The 21,434-nt window shown below is 41.2% G+C and overlaps 1 protein-coding gene across 1 annotated transcript in view; it reads left to right on the forward strand.

The window, feature by feature from the left end:
* The window catches only part of pkd1l2a (polycystic kidney disease 1 like 2a), a 93,100-nt gene that overhangs the window by 43,306 nt on the left and 28,360 nt on the right, over window positions 1-21,434 (forward strand). The window contains exons 19-26 of the mRNA XM_069899441.1: window positions 2,415-2,561; window positions 4,270-4,469; window positions 7,485-7,708; window positions 9,228-9,444; window positions 13,460-13,688; window positions 14,224-14,455; window positions 17,180-17,276; window positions 18,840-18,983. Coding sequence (XP_069755542.1) covers window positions 2,415-2,561; window positions 4,270-4,469; window positions 7,485-7,708; window positions 9,228-9,444; window positions 13,460-13,688; window positions 14,224-14,455; window positions 17,180-17,276; window positions 18,840-18,983 — 1,490 coding nt within the window. The remainder of the gene's footprint in view (window positions 1-2,414; window positions 2,562-4,269; window positions 4,470-7,484; window positions 7,709-9,227; window positions 9,445-13,459; window positions 13,689-14,223; window positions 14,456-17,179; window positions 17,277-18,839; window positions 18,984-21,434) is intronic.

Here is a 21,434-nt window from a genome sequence, read left to right on the forward strand (position 1 = left end):
AGGATAAGAACAGATGCCAATATTTGACTCAAAATGGGCCGCATGGTTAGTGTAATTGTTAAGAGCAATGCTATTACAGTACCAATGACCCGAGTTTAAATCCAGTGCTGTCTGGAAGGAATTTGTACATTTTACCCGTGTCTGCAAGGTTTCCTCTGGGTCCTCCCATCCTTCAAACCATACAGGGTTGTAAGTTAATTGGGGTATTTGGGTGGCACATGGATTCAAGTAATGTCCACAGACCATTTATCCAAATTCTGAATCACTGGTCCAGTCTCATACCCTTAATGATTAATGTAGTCCCTTTGTTTAAGAAAGATAATAGGGAGAATCCTAATAATTATTGACCAGTGAGCCTTACATCAATGGTTTGCAAACTATTAGAGAGGATTTGAGGTGATAGGACTTTTCAAAAAGCCTAGTCTTCCCAGGGATGGTCAGCATGGCCTTGTGATGGCCTGCTCATGTTTCACAGGTCCAGTTGAGCTTTCTGAGAAGATGAGACACGAAATTGGTGAAGGTAAGGTAGCGGGTGTAGTGTTTATGGATTTTAGTAAGGAGTTTGACAAGGATCCATGGAATCATGTCTGCATAGATTCAGAATGAGCATGTCTACAGAAGGAAGAGGATGGTAGTAGATGGAGTGTGATCTGCCTGGACGTTGGTAACGAGTGGTGATCTCCAGAGATCTGTTCTGGGACCTTTACTCTTTGTGATTTCCATAAATAACTTCTATAAATAAATAAATAAAGTGGAGGGGTGGGTGAGTAAGTTTGCAGATGACACTAAGTTTGTGGTTCTGCAGATAGTGTAGAAGGTTGTCATAAATTACAGTAGGATATAGAAAGGGTACAGATTTGGACAGAGAGGTGGCAGATTGAGTTCAACCAGGATAAGTGTGAAGTGATGCATTTTGGAAAGTTAAACTTGAAGGTGGAGACAGGATTCTTAACAGTGTGGGTGAACAAAGGAATTTTGGTGCCCAAGTCCATAGATCTCTCAAGTTTGCCATGCAAGTTGATAGGGTAGTTAAGAAGGAATATGATGTGCTGACCTTCATTTCTCAGGGGATTGAGTCGAAAGCCATGAGTAATGTTGCAGCTCCCTGAAACTCTAGTGAGACCATACTTGGAGTTATTGTGAACAATTCTGAACTCCTCCTTGCAGGAAGATGTAGAAGCTTTCGAGAGGGTGTAGAGAAGGTTTCCCATCATGTTGCCTGATTTGAAGAACATGTCTTATGAAGCAAGGCTGGCTGAGATAAGAGCTATTTTTCTTTGGAGGAATGAAGGATAGGTGATTGAATAGAGCCAGCCAGCCAGCACCTTTTTCCTGAGGTGACAATAGCAAATACCAGAGGACATATGTTTAAGATGAGTAGAAGAAATGTCAGAGGTAAGTTTTTTTCAGAGAGTCAAAGGTAGCTGGTTTGCATTGTAGTGGATGGTAGTGGAGGCTGGTACGTAGGGACTTTTAAAAGACTCTTTCATGCCGGGCCTCCACCTGGAGGCTGGCAAGAAGTGCGGAGGGAAAATAGTGTCTGTGGTTCATCATCCTTTCAGAACTTTGATGGCAGTGGGGAGGACGCTGTCTTGGTACCGCAGGGTGTTCATCATCAGGCTCCTGCACCTCCTTCCTGATGGTAACAGTGAGAAGGGGGCATGGCCTGGGTGGTGAGGGTCATTGAGGATAAGAGGCTGCTCTGTTAAGCCATCGCCTTTTGTAGATACCCTCACAGATGTGAAGACTAGTGCCCGTGATGTCACTGGCCGAGTTCACAACTCTCTGTAGTTTTTTTCTGTTCTGAGCTTTGGTACCTCTGTACCAGACAGTGATGCAATCGGTCAGAATGATCTCCACAGTTTACTTGAGTGTCTTTGGTGACAGAGCGAATCATGCATTTTGTTTTGATTGAAGATCTTGTTTCTGAGAAATCCTTCCTCCAAATTTCCACTTCCTGAAATCTGCCTTCCCCAGATTTCACCTCTTCTCCAATCTCATCTGTCAACACATTCCAGATAATAAGTACTCTTTTGAGTGACACTGACAAACCTCTAAGCTCTTTGATGGCCCGGGAGGTGAATGAACTTGCTGTCAAAATATTTCTGTGGGCAAGGCCTACTGTTCATGATGAGAGGTCCTTGGGCTGTCAACTGATTAGCTTGAAGCAAGTCTTGTTTGGGAAGCTGTTGCTGGAATGTCTGCTCCAGTGGATGCAAAAGTAAACAAGTAGATGAATAATGGGAATGAGGAGCTGCTTCAGTGTTGCTAGCAAGGTAATAGAACCACCCAGTGCAGCCTGAGGGCAGAGCTAAGAGCAATTGTGCCGTCTCTTTGCACTTTTGAACTTGATGTGTATTTAAAAAAAGATTGCTATTTGATGTTTGAACTTTCCTATTTGATTAATTTTCCAGGTATGTAAATCGAGTAACGGTGCTGGACTTGGAAACAGATCAACGGTGGAGTTTCCTGTGTAACTCATGGCTGGCTATCGATGTTGGTGATTGTCTCTTGGACAAAGTCTTTCCAGTGGCAACTGAGCTGGACCTAAAACGTTTCAGGTACAAATTATAGCCGGTTGCACTGTAGTTGGCATCTTGAAGCACGTAATTGGGGAAAAACTACAACTGGACATATCCTGATAATGGTTAGAAACACAAAAGTCTGGAGACACTGTGATTGTAGTAAAAAAGCAGAAATGCTGGAGGAGCTCAGCCAGTCTTTATGTTTCATACCTGAGCCCTTCTTCAAGGCTCAGGCTCAAAACTTTGGTTATTTATCTTTATCTCCCACAGATGCTGCAAAATCAGTTGAGTTCCTCCAACAGTTCTGTATTTTTACTGGTGATGGTAATTATTGACAAGAATCGCCAGACACAGAACATTGCTGACACAAAGAGGTGATTAATAAATAACTTAATGATTAGTAAACAACTTAGCTGCAGGAGGTAATTAGCAATAAAATGCTTTGAATATTTAATTTTGGTTATGCAATACAGATTAATAGATTCACAGACGTCTAATCTGCAGAATGTAAGGTAAAACATCATGAGATGGGAATGTGTAGGGAGTTACCCTGTACAGGGCAGTAACAAGAAGGGGAGGTGTCCTTGTACTCCTGTTAGGTAAAACATCATGAGATGGGAATGTACAGGGCTGTAACAAGATGTAAATGCATCCTTGTACTTACAAGATAAGAGAGACATTGATGGATTGAGAGGCAGGAAGCTAGCAGGGAAAGGATAGCAACAGTTTTAGTCATTGGACAAGTAATGATATGATGATGTTCTAAGCATGTATCCAAGGGTATAAAAAATCACCATTTTGCTGATAACGGCAGAATGCATTCTCCGACTAACTTTGTTAGTCGCAAGTGTTACAATCCGGTAATAAAGAACAAAGAACCCTGATTTCGACTCAGCCTGGTGTTTGTCTCACTCATTCATGAACAAAGCAGACCTAACAAGAAGCCGTCTACTTGGCCCACTCCAGGTAAATAATAATTCAGGCTGTCCACTTGCGAGCAGTTGACCTTTAGCTTTCTTTTCATCCAATTAGTCATCCAACTGTGAACGGGTTTCTCCATTCAGGCTGTGAACTCCAGATCACCAACACTCGCTGGGTGAAAAAACTCCTCTCCCCATCTGATCTTTTTCCCAGTTGTCTTGCACGTGTACTTAATTATCAACTTCTGTGCCATGGGACATACATCCAGACAAAGAAGGGATTTAATTTGTACACCTTTGGAACAAGATAGCTGTCAAGTTTTATCAAGCCGTAAACAATTAAACCTCATACTTCCAATTCTGGCATGTATCAAGATTTACAGAGGGTGAAAAAGAGCACCAATTATTTGAAGAATAGTACCAGTAATGTGTTGCTTTTTAAAATTATTTCCATTTAATTATTGTTATTTTTTAATTTAGAAAATAACACAGTAACAGGCCTTTCTGACCCACAAGCCCGTGTTGCCCAATTACATCCATTAACCCCTGTAAGTTTTGAAGGGTGGGAGAAAACCGGAACACCTGGAAGGAGCCCACACGGACACGAGAAGAACATACAAACTCCTCACAGACAGCGCTGGATTCGTACCTGGTTCACTGGTGCTGTAAACAGTGTTGCACTAACCGCTACATTGACCATGCCATCTCATTTTTGGCAAACCTCTTCATATTTTAGTTGACTCTTGTGGGTCCTGCCATGTGTTCTTTCTGATTCGACCTTCTCCTCCTACAACCGACACAAATTTCCTCTTCTGTTCCAACAGTAATCTGTTCTTCATGAAGACGGCTAAGGATTTTCGAGATGGGCATATTTGGTACTCTGTGTTGAACCGTCCACCAAGGAGCCCCTTTACACGGGTCCAACGAGTTTCATGCTGCTTCTCTTTGCTTCTCTGCACCATGCTGACAAGCATTATATTCTGGGGTGTACCAAAAGATCCGGCACAGCAAAAAATGGACCTAGGTAAAGTTACTAATCCTTTGCTTTATAAGCCTTTATATAAATGTTCTTCTAGGAATAGAAATGCAGTTAAATATTCATTACCCTTGGGTTCAAACCCAAAACGTTCATTTCTAGGATAAAAGATTCAGACCAAAACATCAAGCGACCAGTTCCAGGATAAAATACAGGCAGACCCCAGGTTAAAAGCATCCGATTTACGAACAACTTGTACTTATGATCCGACAGGTCAGCTGGAACTTGAATGCCATCAACTTTCAGCTTGAGTGTGATCGAGTCAGCATTACGTGAGAGTAGCATACCGCATATCACAAGCATGGGAACAGATTCAAAATTGAAATATACAGGTTTGAACATCACACCTGTACAGTACTGTACACTCTTATTTCGTCTGGTTTACAAGTGACGCGTGAACCAACATTCTGGTAACTCTTTACTGCCTCATGGGTTAAAGGCAGCTAGAATGCTTCTTTGCAGCCGATTCCACCTCCAAGTTTCACGTGGCAAAAATCCCAATACACACCTGTACTGTATTTGTACTGGACCAAATCTACCAGGGGATTAAGGCCATTTATGACGAGATAAAGAACAGCTCTTGATGCCGACTTCAAGAGATTGACTCCAGTAGTAAACCCCCCCCACCCCCCCCCCCACCATCTCCAGCAGCTGAATCCAGCACCAGGTCCGTCCTTTCCAACAGTAGCCATTTCTCCATCATCTTCTCCTACATCATCCAATTCTGTCCTGTATTATTATGGTTAAGAGGTTGTAATGTATTTGGAAGTGTTTTACATGCAATAGAAATGTAAAATGAGTACTATATATGCTATATACTGGGATAAACATTTGACTAACTGATAGTAAGTAACTGACTTAAATACAAATTTGAGTTAAAGACAGGCCTAGGTAACAGAACTTGTTTTTAACCGGGGTGGGGTGGGGGGATATGCCTGTATTCAGACCTAAAATGTTGACTGTCCACTTTTTACTCAGGGATGCTGCCTGACCTGTTGAGTTCCTCCAGCGATTCTTTGTCAACTGAATGGGCCAAATGGTTTCCCTCAATCTTGTAAATCCTGTGCAATATATTGACTCTATTGATAAAGATTGATTAAATGGAGGATTTTTTTTAGTGCCAGATCTTGAGATGAGCTGCTAGGGTCATGAAAAATGAGGAAAGGATTGAACAAGGTAGACCTGAAAAGAACACTTTTGCTTTAGTAAGATTTAAATTTCAGAACTATTAAAATAAAAAATCAATTAATGTAAAAAGGAGAAATGTTATTGTGAATTTGTTGTCCATCTGTTAGCTTGTGTACATAATGAGACCAATTTCCTTAATAAGATATAACCATAGAACATTACAGTCCAGAAGCAGGCGCTTCTGCCCTTCTAGTCTGTGCCGAATTATCATTCTGCTGAGACCCACTAATTAATCTGCACCCAATCCACATCTCTCCATACCCCTCCCATCCATGTACCTAACCAAATTTTTTTTAAATGTTAAAGTTGAATCCCTATTCACTACTTCATCTGGAAGCTCGTTTCATACCCCCACCACTCTCTGTGTTTAGCAATTCCCCCTAAACTTTTCTCCTTTAACCTATGTCCTCTGGTTTGTATCTCACCTAATCTCAGGTCAACAAAACATCCTCAACTGCAAGATTTATCAGTAAGTGTATACAGTGTGTGAAAACAATAACATTTTTTTCAAATCCTGATTCTTTCAAATAGCCAGAACTTAAATATGACTGACCAAGACCTATTTCTGAACTCTGATATAGTGGATGCTGAGTTCAAGCTATGCATTGTTTTATGGGCAGCTCCCTGTCAGAAAACCCTCTTGCTCGAGCTAAGGTAGGTCGATAATTAAAAAAGGAAATACTGTATCAACCCACATGGACCCTCCCCATCCATGCGATCATGAAGAAGACTTGTCAGTGATTACACCTTGTGAGGAGTTTGGGGGGGTTTCGGTATTTCACCGAAGACTCTCAAAAACTTTTACAGGTGTACTGTGGAGAGCATTCTGGCTGGTTGCATCACTGTCTTGTATGGAGGGCCTAACCCTTTTCACATTGGCTAACCGGTAAATTGGCGGTTCAATGAGCCGGTTCAAAATAGCATTTTTGCCATTCACATTGGACCAGCGTTAACTGGTTCTCTGCACTCTTTCACACTCACCACCCGGGATCCCAGAGCAAAGGGGTGCTTATCCTCCAGCGGTGATGTCCTGCATCCCCCCCCGTCCCTTTCACACTGGGCTAACCGGTGCACTGATTCAAAATGGATTGGCGATGATATACCCTCCCTAGGTGGTTCATCCCCGGGGCGATCTGACACTTGCGTGCTGGTTCGCAAGCATTCACATTGGCACGTTAACTGGTAGATTGGCGGTTAATTACTGGGTTAAACTGCCAGTGTGAATGGGGCTAATGCTCAGGACAGGTAAAATCTCCAAGGGTTGTTAACTCGGCCTGTCATCACCGGCACCAGTCTTCACTCCATCGATGACATCTACAAGAGGCGGTATCTTAAAAACGCAGCTTCTGTCCTCAAGGTCCCCCACCATGCCCTATTCACTCTGCTACCATCAGAAAAAAGGTACAGGAGACTGAAGACGAGCGCTCAGCAGCACAAGGGCAGCTTCTTCCCCGCTGCCATCAGATTCCTGAACGGACAATGAACTGCCTTAATTTGACTTTTTCTTGCACTATTTTCAATTATTTTGAAATGCGGTTTATATAAATATTTGCAATGTGATACTGCCACAAGCAGTGAATTTTGTAACGTGTTCATGACAATAATTTTGATTCTGATTGTGTTTTCATCAAAGAGAAAGAGTTTCAAAGTTTTATTTCTTTTACTTTAGTCATTTCTTATTTGCATTAATTGTTGGCAAAACTAAAGTAGAGATTAGATTTGTCAACAAGTCATCAAAAGGAATCATTTCGCACAGAAACTTTTCCTACTTCTCAAGTTCTCTTTAATTTCAATATTCTTTCTTCTTCCTCACAGGGAAGATTGAGTTTACATGGCAGGAGGTGGTGATTGGTTTTGAGAGCTCGCTGCTCATGTTTCCCATCAATCTCCTCATTGTCCAGATTTTCCGAAACATCCAGCCACGAGCAAAGGGAATGCAGGAGAAAAAGCAGGGGAAACATGGTCGAATATCACCCTCTTTGCCAACTCCTCCCCCAAGTCTTCAAACTTGCTCTCTCACACCAGAAGCTGTTATAAAGGTTGATAAAAACAGATTAAAGCACATGTAATGCAGGTTTTCCTACACTGCACAGCATAGTAAAAGAATTCTTTGCCCATGTATCTGTGCTAAAATCAAACTAGAACTCTGCTACCTGCACCTGATCAATATCCCTCCACCCCCTTCATATTCATGTCTCTATCTAGACTCCTCTTATATGCTACTGTTGTACCTGCCTCTGCCACTACGCCTGGCAGCCCATTCCTCTCAGTATATAAAAAAAGTGCCCCCATATCTCTGTACCTATCCAAAGCTTCCACATCCTTCCAGTAATGGGATGACCAAAACTGCACAGTGTTCCTCGTGCAAAGTTTTATAAAATTGCAATGTCTTCCTTATTTTTGTACTCAATGCCTCAGCCAGTGAAATGAAGCATGAATATGCCTTCTTTACCACCTGATCTACTTGCATAGCCCCTTTCAATGAGCTCTGGGCATGGATTCCCAGATCCCTCTGCACATCAATGTTTTAAGAGCCCTGCCATTAACTGTATACACTCCCTTACATTTGACCTCCCAAAGTACATCTGGATTAAATTGCAACTGCAATTTCTTTGCCATTTCTGTCACTGATCAACATCCTGTAATATTATTTGATATTCCTCTACAGTCGCCACAATTCCACCAGTCTTGGAGACATCTGCAAACTTACGAACCTACCCACCTACCTTCTCAACCAAGTCATTTACATGCAAACAACAGGGAAGTCAATACTATTCCCTGTGAAACATCACTGTCATAGGGATCCCAGTCTGAATAACGCCTTTCGTGAGTCAGCCAAATTTGTATCCAGTCAATTTATCATGGATCCCTACCATGAGGAATCTCATCAAATGCCTTACTAAAGCCCACGTAGACAACATTCACAGCCCTACCTTTATCAACCACCTTCATCACTTCCTCAAAAAACTCAGCCAAATTGGTAAGACATGACGTGCCTTTTGCAAAGCCATGTTGACTGTCTCTTGGTTCAACTTGCCCACACCGACCGAGGTGTCCAACCCACACTTGTTTCACCTGCCTGTATTTGGCTCATATCCCTCTAAACCTACCCTAACCGTGCATCTGTCCAACAGGACCATTATTAAACTCTGCACATTTCAAAAGAGCCATGTTGTAATTTCTATTCATTTCACACCTGAAGTTAATGAAATGCTAAATCAGAAGGGGTAAATATGAATGGAATTGAAGGTTTGGCCAATGTGTCTGACTTTGAGTAATTGGGGCAAAGCAAAATGGGAAGTATTAGGGAATGGAATCAGAGCGTATTTAATGGGCTCTTAAGAACAAAACTGTTATTTAATTATTCAAATGTGGAACCTTATCTGATTTTATATGGATTAAAACTATTGGAGTTGCATGACTTAAAAGCAATTGGCAATATAAAATGAATTATTAGCTTCCATTATGAAGTCAATAAAACAGAAAGTTGGTTATGATGAATTGGAATTAATGTTTCTAGAGCAATTGTTGTGATACGTCCTCTCTTTTTAACAACAGGATATCCAGAGGATTGCTAATTCACTCACTAAAATGCTGAAGAGCCCACATCCAACACTGGATAAGGATTTGAAAAAAACAACTGATATCAATAAACTTTTGGCATTAGTTGAAAATATAATCCGAGAACAAAATAAAGTTGACTGTGAATTTTATCATGAGGATCATAAGAAAGTAGATACCCTTGTCCTCAACCTGGGATCAGTTGAATTGCAAGGTGAGCTTTTTAAAAAATTATATTAAAATGTAACTGGCAAATGGTTAAGGAATTTGAATTTGAATGATTTCAGTCAATGCAGTCACAATATACTGTAGATAAAGTAAAAAAACTCAACTCATATTATCTTGTCCATATTAATTAAAGAAAAATTTGAATTCCCTACAACCATCTTGTACATTAACTGTATTTTGATTGCAGTTTTTGTCTCAGTTAATGCAATTAAGGCCATAAAACAGGAACAGAATAGGCCGATTGTGTCTAACCCACCATTCAGTCATGAGCTGATCCATTTTCCCATTCACCCTCACTCCCCTGTCTTCACCCCATAACCTTTGATAGCCCAATGACTTGGCCTCCACAACTACCCATGGCAAAAATTCCACAGATTCACCACCCTCTGGCTAAAGAAATTCTTTCTTAAATGGCCTCAACATCAAATCCCTGCTTTTACATTCTAATTCTCTTGAAATGAATGTCAACAGTGCATTTGCCTTCTTCACCACCTTCTCGACCGCATTTACCTTCAGTCTATCCTTCACAAGGACTCCCAAGTCCCTTTGCATCTGTTTTTCTTTTCAATTTTCTCCCCATTTGAAAAAGTACTCATGACCGTACACTTTCCAACATTGTATTGCATTTGCCGCTTATCTGCCCATCCTCCTAATCTTTCTAATTCTTTCTGCAGCCTCCTTGCTTCCTCAGCACGACCTGCTCCTCCACCTACCTTCACACCACCTGCAAATTTAGCCACAAAGCCATTCATTCCATCATCGATATATAACATAAAAAAGAGTGGCCCCAACACTGACCCCTGTGGAGCACCATTAGCATCTGGCAGCCATCCACAATATGATCCCTCTATTCTGAATCTCTGCTTCCTGCTAATCAGCCAATGCTCTCCCTTTGCTAGTATGTTATACCTTGGGCTCTTAGCTTTTTACGTAGCCTCATGTGTGACCACCAAGTGGTCTATTTAGCTCCAGAGCAGGTTCCACAAATGATTGGTTGCTCAGTGATGCTAAGATCATTCAAAGTGCTGTCTTGGGTTATCCATTTACAAATTCCAATCCATCCTGTCCTAATCTCATCAACTGTACTGATGAGCAGTTTGCATAGGTTCATGAAGTCTCTTCTCCCGGGCCAATGGTCCACAGTCTTTTTTGGCTTCATGACTTTTTCACATTAGAAATGAACCTCATGGTCAAAAGAATGTTCTGTATATTTGCATTTTCAAAACCCTTGCCTAATAGTTCTTCTTCTCAATGTATTTACAATGATTTAAACCCGTGAATATATTGATAAGGTCATTGAAATAACCCGTGGTTTTACTTTGAGCTCTTGGTAATGAGTGGTTTCAAACCAGAAATAACTTCCATCAATTTCCATTTTTAATCATGAAATAAACAAGATTTTCATGATACCCTGGAGCTTTTTGCAGGAAATAAATCAGTCTTGAAGGATTAGTTTACTTTTATGTGCAGAACCATCAATGTCAACTTTGTCATTTCAGTAATAAGGTAAATGACCAGATAATAGTTTATTGGAAAAGATGCTTGGACCACATCTGGCCAGGAAGGCCAGATAACTCATCTTTATATTGATCAATGAAGACTTTTTACTTAAATAAACCAGATGTTGCAGAAATTCCTCAGTGCTGCACTGAATTATTAGCTTCCATTATGAAATGAAGTTGGAAGCTACTGTTGAAACTCAACTCAATGGCCAAAGGGGCTGGTCTTGGCTCAAGCTGTAAAGCTTGCATTTTCCAATAAAATTTCCACTTCACTGCTGGGTCTGGTATTCCTCACTGCCCACCCCATTCATTGCATTCTCTCCACTGTTGCTGTAGAAGGTAATCTAACTGGCAGAAAACATGGTTAAATTGCTGTAAAGAGCATCCCCTTATTATTAACCAGAGGTCTGGATCGCTTGGTGTTGTCCAGGAAACTTGAATTCCATTCATTAAATCATTTGGATTTGAAAGCACATAGAAAACTACAGCACAGAAAGCAGGCCGTTCGGCCCTTCTCATCCCACTGACCTGTACCCATTCCATAACCCTCCAGACTTCTCTCATCCATGTATCTCTCCAATTTATTCTTAAAACTTAAGAGAGAGCCAGCATTTACAATGTCAGATGGCAGCTCAATCCAAATTCATACCACACTGTGAGAGAAGTTGTTCCCCCTAATGTTCCCCCAAACCTTTCACCCTAAAGCCATGTCCTCTCATATTTATCTCTCCCAATCTAAGTGAAAGCATCTACCATATAACATATAACCATATAACCACTTACAGCACAGAACAGGCCAGTTCGGCCCTACTAGTCTATGCCGTAACAAATCCCCACCCTCCTAGTCCCACTGACCAGCGCCCGGTCCATACCCCTCCAGTCCTCTCCTATCCATGTAACTATCTAGTCTTTCCTTAAATTTAACCAATGATCCCGCCTCGACCACATATGTCGGAAGCTCATTCCACATCCCCACCACCCTTTGTGTAAAGAAATTTCCCCTCATGTTCCCCTTATAATTTTCCCCCTTCAATCTTAAACCATGCCCTCTAGTTTGAATCTCCCCCACTCTTAATTGAAAAAGCCTATCCACGTTTACTCTGTCTGTCCCTTTTAAAATCTTAAACACCTCTATCAAGTCCCCTCTCAATCTTCTATGCTCCAGAGAAAAAAACCCCAGCCTACTCACATTTACTCCATCTATTTCCCTCAACATTTTGTAAACTTCTATCACATCTTCCCTCATTCTTCTATGCCCTAAGGAATAAAGTCCCAACCTGTTTAATCTTTCTCTGCAGCTCCACTTCTGAAGACCCAGCAACATCCTAGTAAATCTTCTCTGCACTCTTTTGATCTTGATGATATCCTTCCTGTAATTTGGTGACCAGAACTGCACACAATACTCCAAATTTGGCCTCATCAATGTCTTATACAACCTCACCATAACATCCCAACTCCTGAACTCAATACTTTGATTATGAAACCCAAGATGCCAAAAACTTTCTTTACAACCCTGTCTACCTGTGACACCACTTTCAGGGAATTACGTATCTGTATTCCCAGATCCCTTTGTTCCTCTGCACTCCTCAGTACCCTACCATTTACTGTGTATGTCCTACTTTGGTTTTGGTTGGTCCTTCCAAACCTCACACTTGTCTGCATTAAATTCCATGTGCCATTTCCTGGCCTATTTTTCCAGTTGGTCAAGATCCCTCTGCAAGCTTTGAAAGCCTTCCTTGCTGTCCACAATGTCTCCAATCTTAGTGTCATCAGCAAAGTTGTTCATCCAATTCCCCACATTATCATCCAGATCATTGATATAGACGACAAACAAGAATGGTCCCGGCACTCTTGTCCCTAAGGGACACCACTAGTCACAGGCCTCCAGTCTGAGAATCATCCCTCTGATTCTCTCGTGCTCCTTAATGAAGCTGTTGGCCTTTCCGGACTCTCGACTCTTAGCAAAGTGGTTTATTCTTAACGGCCCCAAGAGGATCTAGCAGAACTTTGCAATTTCACCATTCAGACAATTACAGCCATGAAGGCAGTAAACCATCCTCTCAAGCAGCCATTCTCAATGGGGGGGCCTATTTCCCACCAAGGGACCACAGTATGTTTAAGTAAAAGCCTTTGTATGGGTTTTTTAATGTAATCAGTAGGGGAGAAGTATGGAAGAAGCAAAAACCTGACTGCCTCACAGGAGAGGGGGTCCTTAAACTTTCAACAGAGTCTTCGGAGGCCACAGACAAAAAAGGGTTGAGAATGGCTGCCCTCTTGGACAACCAGAGCAAACTTTGAAATCTTGGCTCGCTCCTCAGGAAGCAGCTCGCTTTCCTTATTTGGTTGACATCCACCACATTAAATTTCTTCCATCAAGCGAAATATATCCTGCATTGTGTCTGGATACAACACAAATAGGCTGTTAAACTATTAACTGTGATCCCGGATGAACTACATTATGTTCACTACTGCAGTTATAATTTTTTTTTTCCCTTTTAGAGCACGTCACAGGCTTCAACTCTGACAAAAGTGTGATTGACAAACAGAGGCGAAGTGATTACAATCGCCACCTGTACCTCCAGCTCCAGCGTGTGGAGAATGAGCTGGGATTCCTGGGGTCAAGCAAATTTGAGAGTCCTCTGAGCTACACACAAGCTGTGCAGCGAGTACAGCACATGAGGGACCTTCTTGAAAATGTGAACTGCTGTTCTAATTCTGTTTCAGAAAGGTAAAGACTTCTGGAATCCCCTGACAGAAGGTCACTGCATTAAGCCTATGGTAATATGATAATGCATGAGATTATCGCTCCGGTGAGCCCATGTGTTTGGATTACTACTTGCAGTAAAGTTAATATTGTGGCCAGACACAGAAACGTTCTGTTCTCTATATAATGCATTACAAGGATGTTTCCATGTTAAGATTTACCTCCAAATTTTGTGAACAAGACTAAATGCATCACTCCAGGGAGGGAAATATTGAAGGGTACATTGTTTCAAAGTCTTTCTGCCTATCTTTGGCAGCACTATTCAAACCTACGTTTTCTTTGGGGCAAGTGCAAATACATATTATTAATAAAAAATATAGGAAGTGCAGAAAATACTTGGCATATCAGGCCGTACCTGTGCAAAGCAAAACACAATGATTAGCTGTGGGAGTCGGTGGGAGTACAGTAGATGTTAGTAGCTAGCCGTTATTCCTGGACATTTTGAACATTCTCAAACTATCTGTGCTGGCTGATAACCATTGATTACCTTCTTTTGCAGGTTCTCTCCCATTCCTAGTCTTTCTGGAGACAACAAAAAGGGTCACTGTTTCAACGGCTTACCCTGGTGGTTTGTCTTCATTGGATGGGCCTTGGTTGCAGCCACGAGCGGTGTATCTGCCTTCTTCACGATGCTTTATGGATTACACTATGGCAAAGACAGTTCGATCAAATGGCTCATCTCCATGGCTATCTCCTTTTTTGAAAGTATTCTAATCACACAACCTTTAAAGGTAACGTGAACACACACTTTAGAGTTTATACTTGAATCTTGCATCACAAATATAAAAGGGGCCTTTATGAAAAGATAGGCAACAGTTTTTTGCTTCAAGAAACCAAATTGAATTCAATCTGATCCTTCAGTGTTATTCTCCGTTCAAATGTTTGGCCAAGTGTCCATTATTGAATTGTTTCAACATTATGATAAATATGATCAGAATTGTTAAACATTCTATTTTGAGCTCTTTCTTGGCAAGAGATTGCCAGGTAGACAGAACTGATTTAAGGATGATAATCCTTGGAAAACATACACAATGACTCCTGGGAATCCTAGGCCATGACCATTCAGAGTGAAGAAGGGGCGGTACTGAGAACCTTGAATTTTACATTAGAGGCTCAGGGAAGCCCAGCGTCAATAACAGAAAGACTGCATCACCTCACAAGTTAGCCAACCCCCCCCCCCCCCCCATTTCCCTTCCTTTCCCATTTATGAACAGGTATCAAAGCATGCCTCAATTTTGACAATTTAGTACATGCAACTGAGGACAAGAATTTGTTTCTCAGAGATGGTCATCACACATGTAAGAAAAGCATGCAAACAAATCATCCTCTCAATCGGTTGCTTTCCCAAATTGTGTTGTCCAGGACTCCATGTAGATTCTTAATCACAGTGAAACTATTGCCAGACTTTACCAAGCTTCTTCAAGTAGGCTTTCCATTTGTCAACCACAGGATCTTAAGGGATGTTAGCTGAAGATTGTGTGGTTGAACTCTTTGAGTGGAATCAGTAAGGTAAGACAGAGTTAAACACGAAAGTGATTGTAGTCACAGAAATGCTGGAGGAACTCAACAGGTTTTGCACATCCATGGGAGATAAAGATTTACAGTATAACCTGTGTTTTGGCCCTGCTCTTCATACCTTCAAGAAGGGCTCAGACCCAAAATGTTGGTAATATATCTTTACCTCCTATGGATGCTGTGAGAACTGCTGAGTTCTTCTAGCATTTCTGTGATCTTGCTGAGTACAATAAGATGCCTATTCTGTGAATTTGAGTTCATTGGATCAAAATTATTTTCATTCCAAAGTTAATTCATTTTCTGCTATATTAAATAACCAAAAAGTCAAAGAATGCTTAATCATGGCTGAAATAAAAAGAATTCCTGTAAATTCTCATAACTCAGTGAAATTAGTAAAATCTAGAAATTCTCCTTGCCAATTTTGAGTTGTAAAAATGATGTCATGTGTCACCCTAATGCTATTTGTGAAGATGCTGAAATACTCGATGCATGAAGCAGCATCTGTCGAAATAGACCCAACCAAGATCTGGTCAGAATGATCTTTGACCTGAAGCGTACCATTTGATCAGATGCTGCCTGACTTGATGAGTGTTTCCAGCATTTTCTGTTCTCATTTCAGATTCCCACCATTTCAAAGTTCAAGGTCCAAAGTTCAAGGTTCATTTTATTCTCGTGTATTAAAACACAAAAATGTATTATATGCGATGTTTTTCAACTTTTGTCTGCTGTAAGGCAAACAGCATTGTCATGGGGATTGCCCAGAGCCCCTAACAATAAGGAGAAAGGGAAGCAAAAGAAAGTTGCTTCAGAGTCACTAAGTGTCCATTGATTCAGCTCTAGTGCTCCCGCAGCCTGAGCAGTTACACCAACTCCTGTTCGCTTCATCGGCAACCCGAACTCCAGGACCAAACGTTCCAAATGATCAGGATCGGGAGCCCTTCTTGCCCTCATCACCCTCTCAAATCCCGGTTCTGATACCAGGTTCTCATGACCCAGTCTCCAGCAGCCCACGGCCTGTGTGAGTCCTTCAGCTGTTGAGCCCCTTACTGGTCCATTGCCATGGTCTCAGCATTTCCAACTTCTGCAAAATGTTGTGGCTGAAGCTGCGCCTTCATTTCCAAGTTTCCCAGGACAGTGTTGTTGACTTTCCCTGTGCCTGTGTCAGTATGGCTTTTCCCATTACTGTGTTCCTGTTGATGTAATGTGAAATCCTTACAGATAAGCCCAAAATGTTCATAGGTAGAAAAAAATAAAGAGGATCGTTGGTATTGAATGAACTTATTTTATTCTGGAGTGAAACGTGAAAGTCTGAAGATGCTGTGATTGCAGTAAAAATGCTGGAGGAACTCAGCTGGTCTCACAGTGTCCATGAGAGGTAAAGATATATAACTGACATTTCGGGCCTGAGCCCTTCTTCAAGGTGTAGTCAGGGATTATTTTGGGTCCCTAAACTCAAGGGACAATGCAATTCAGGCACATCTGAGGCTACATTCAAAGACACAAGGAATCACAGATCGCAGTAAGGACAAAGGTAGTTTGAATGATGGCTTTTAAAATAGAATCATTAATAATACTATTCAATGAACAATAATAAAAGCTGGTTGTTCAGAGAGGTTGAATATATTGCAGAGGAATTTTGTATGTTTCACTATTGTTTACGAGATTTAAGCTGGAAAGAGAGAAAAAGGGAAAATGCTATTAAAGAATGAAGAAACTAAATTCTGGTCAGGGCTAATTACACCAACATTTATTAAAATCACTCTTCCCATATTTTCCAAATGATTTTTGAACACTTATGAATGAATTAACTCTAACTGAATAAAATGAACACCTTGCAATGACCAATCAAAGCCAACAGTTCAATTTGTAATCAATAGGAACAATTTTGATTCCTTATGAAGGAACATTTTATCAATATAGCTGGTGATTTGGCCTTTTAGGTGCTGGGTTTTGCTGCTTTCTTTGCACTTGTTTTGAAGAAGGTTGAACCAGAAGATGATGGGGAAAGCTCGATTGTCAATCCCTTTTCTACTTCAGGTAACTTGTCCCGTCTTTCTTTCACCCTTTTACAAAGGTGTTTCATTCAATGATTACAAGAAATCACAGTTATACTATATTGTAGAGTTTGAGTTACAGACTATTCACACAATCAAATTGTAATTTGATCATCACCATCCAGAACACCCTCAAGCCTCTATGGTCCCCACTGGTCCTGGCAGCCCCCCCAATCGTTCCTGTGGCCACCAACTTCTCCAGTCTCTGTGTGCTACTCTGAATCTCTCTTTTTCCCCTTTGACTTGCTTCCTTTGATCAGTGATAGCTAAAAAAGAGATGCTACCTGGCTACGCTTCCATCAAGGAGATCAAATCATGGAAATGAGCCTGAAGGGCAGTCTCAGCCACAATAAATACGATGCATACATATGACATCTTTGAAATTCCTGTGGCACATGGTCATATATATTTTTCTTTCCAACAGCTATCAGACTCTTGACCCTCCCCTTGTAACACTAATCAGGGACTGCCCTGACAACACCACAGGATCATCTGTACTGTTGTTCAGTTACTTTTTTTTACACAAGAATAACTGTGAATATTTATTATAATTTTTATATTAATTGTTATTTTTTAATTCAATTAAGTGTACTATTATAGTTGGTTTTAAGCTGCTTTTGTTCATAAAGTACCTGTTCAGTTGCATCAAGTCAGAATTTCTGTGCAGATGTCCAAAAGACAATGCAAATGATAATAAACTCATCATTTTCCCAGCAATCCAATGGAAGACTAAAAGGTTCACATGATCTTTTATATTATATAAGCAAAAGAAAGAAAGAATATGCCTTGTCTGAAGGAAGTATAACATTTGGCTAAGTATAATTCTTATTTAAAGCTGCATGTTTTTTTACACAGCCATTGCATTCCGGGAAATTATTCCCAAATTTCCAGAACACAGTCTGTGTAAAAAGATTGGAACGGAAATGAGGGACTCATTCCCGTTCTGAAATTTTACCTCCTAGACCCGCTAGTAAATTTTCCAGAACACCTGCAGTTTAATCTTAACTGCAGGCATTCCTGAAACGACAGGGTAATGAATAGCATGTATTTGTAAATCCCGCCTCTTTACTTACCGCTCTTCCAGTATGCTGTCTAAACTCGCGCAAGGAAACAGAGATTTTGAGTTTCGGTTGTTCGTGGGTGAACGGCCACTCCAGAAGGTACAGAGACATTTTTGAACGGGGGAAATAAAAGAAAATTCTATGTGGGGGGGAAATATGTCTGTGTTTCAGAGGGGAAGGACCTTCCTGTGACCAGTACAGGGGAAATTGAATTGTTGCTGTTGGTGGGAGGCTGGCCCACCTTCTGCACCTGTAAGATCCCTAATAAAGGTTAAGAGCCCCAATCTCCTCCCTCATACCTTAGACATGAGCCAGCAGCATGTGGAGGCATGCCAAGGTTTTCTGATTAATAAAGCCTTTAACTTCTTGCTTTGTGTCTGCGAGTGGTCATTGACCATGCCACAAATGTGACAATTCACTTGTCAAAAAAGGTGATGTGATCAGATTTCCATTTCTGAGCAGTGACGTTTTCATGTTGTTTTCAGTGGGAGACCCCAGTGTTCTGCTAGCAGCTCGTAGGGACAGCAGCAGCAATATCTATCAGCCACCACCTCTAAAGGAAGTGGAGCACATGAAGAAGAACTCCATAAAAGAGCAGAAAGTATTTGGTTTGATCAGGGAAATACTGGGTAAGCAAACACCTCTCAGATGCTAGTTGTTCTCTCATGGTCATTCATTCAGAAGTGTTAGAGTTAAGATTAGAAATAAAAAGTATGGATTAGTCAGCTTCCAATAAGTCCCACTTGTGCTAAAGCATCCCAGAACAGCTCATCGCCTCAATAAATTGGCGCTCTTTGAAGAATGGAACCAACGGTATGGTGAATTAGCATTAATTGAAATATAGGTAAAGTTCACAGTTTAGATTTAGTATAGAGTACATACACCTACAACTCTTTCATGAGGCCCAGGCAGAATTTCTACTTACCGGTAGTCCAAAAAAAACTTTACTCAAGAAAATATATGTGTACAAAAGAGAGAAATATAAACAAGAAGGAAGTGCAAACAAACTGAGTAATACAGAAAATAATTTTTCAATGATAAATAATGGGCAAAGTCCGAGTCCTTACATGAGTCTTTGAGTTGTTGTCCAGGAATGTGATGATGGAGGGGGAGCAATTGTTCCTGAACCCAGTGGTATGCATCTTAAGGCACCTGTACCTCATTCCTGATGGCTGCAGTGACAACAGAGCATGTCCTGGGTTTTGTAGATCCTTGATAATTGCTGCTGCTCCCCTAACGTCAGCATTCCGTTTAAATTTTCTTGATGGCAGGGAGAGTTGCATGCGATGTACTGGGCTGTGTCCATTACCTTTTGCAGGGCTTTCCGCTCCGAGGTATTGGTCTCCCCTCCCCCCCATGCCAGGCAGTAATCCAACAGATCAGTATGCATTCCACCACACATCGATAGAAGTTCGCCAAGGTTTTTGTTTCACATCAAACCCTCCGCAAAATCCTGAGGAAGTAGAGAGGCTGATGTGCTTTCTTCATAATGACATTCATGTCTGTGTCCAGGAACGGTCCTACGAGATAGTTACTCCCAGGAATTTAAATTTGCTCCCCCTCTCCACCTCTGATCCTCCAATGACCACTGGATCATACACCTCTGGTTTTTCCTTCCTGAAGTCCACAATCAGCTCCTTGGTTTTGGTGGTATTGAGTGCGATGTTTCTGTCAATACCCCATTCAGCCAAGTTTTCAATCTCCCTCCTGTATGCTGAAAAAGCTACAATTCTCAATGAAGGACATTATTAGATAAAGCTACCAACACAAAAAGACAATTCTCAACCAAGCTGGTGTCTCAGGTGGGTGATTGTTAGCTGTGACAAGACTTGAACAATATCGTATCCTACCAGGTGAGACAAGGTGATGCTTCACTTCTGAACAAGCTCAGTGCCTTCTCTTTGCTTTGAAAGGGAAAACAATGATGCGCCTTCACGTGCCTCCCATGACTCCATGCTCTCAGTTTTGAGGCTCACGTGAGAAGAATCTTCAGAAGGGCTTTGTAAAGCGTCTGGCCCACGAAGGACATGGTTGCGTCCTCGAGTCTTGCACAGAAAAAATAACTGAAGGTTTTTGCATTTCCAACCTCTCGCTGCTACGGTCGCAGGTCGGCACTTAGCCCCCTGCTCTATTCCCTGTACACTTATGACCACATAACTGGGTTTAGCTTAATCATAATCAATACATTTACTGATGACATCACCATTGTTGGCCGAATAAATGGAAACGAAGAGTTAGAAATTAAGATGGAGATTGAGAATTTGGTTGGGTTGTGCCAGAACAATGATCTTGCTCTCAACCACATCAAGGAGCTCATTGTGGATTTTAGGAAGGGGAAAGCTGAAGGTCCACCTATTTGTCCATATTGATAGGATGGAGGTAGAGTGGGTTAGAATCTTCAAGTTGCAAGGAGTTAACTTATTGGAAGACTTCTTCTGGAGCCAGCACCTCTAGGTGACCGTGAAAAAGGCACACCAACACCTCCACTTGCAAAGTCTGAGGAAATCTGGCACGTTGTCAAATATTTCCACATCAAGCTTCCACAAGAGCTCTGTGGAAAGTATAAAGGTTGGTTGCACCGCCACCTAGTTTGGTAATTTGAGCGCCCAAGAATGTAGAAGGCTGCAGAAAGTGGTTCTCGTGTCCCATCCAATGAAAACTTATAGAAGTTACCTCAGGAAGTTGTCTCATGAAGGCAGCCAGCATCATAAAGAACCTTGTCACCCTGGTCATGACCTCGTCTCGCTCTCACCTTCGGGAAGAAGGTGCAGAAGCCTGAAGTCCAGCACCTCTATGTTCAAGAACAGTTTTATCAGTGGCTATCAAATTCTTCAACCTCCTTAACTATTCTAATTATTAAACTACTGTGGCACTACCAAAACACCTGTCTGCACTGTAGAAACTCCTTGCACTCAACTGTGAATATTTATTTAACTATCTACTATATTTATTATCTCTTTCAATTTAATGGACAATTTAATGTAGTTTTTACAACAAAAATCTACCTGTTAATTTTGGTGTCCCTGTACATTGTACTGACGTGCATGACAATAAACTCATCATAATTAGTATCATTTCTA

This window comes from Narcine bancroftii, chromosome 10, assembly GCF_036971445.1.
Source record: "Narcine bancroftii isolate sNarBan1 chromosome 10, sNarBan1.hap1, whole genome shotgun sequence".
Classification (NCBI taxonomy): Eukaryota; Metazoa; Chordata; class Chondrichthyes; order Torpediniformes; family Narcinidae; genus Narcine; species Narcine bancroftii.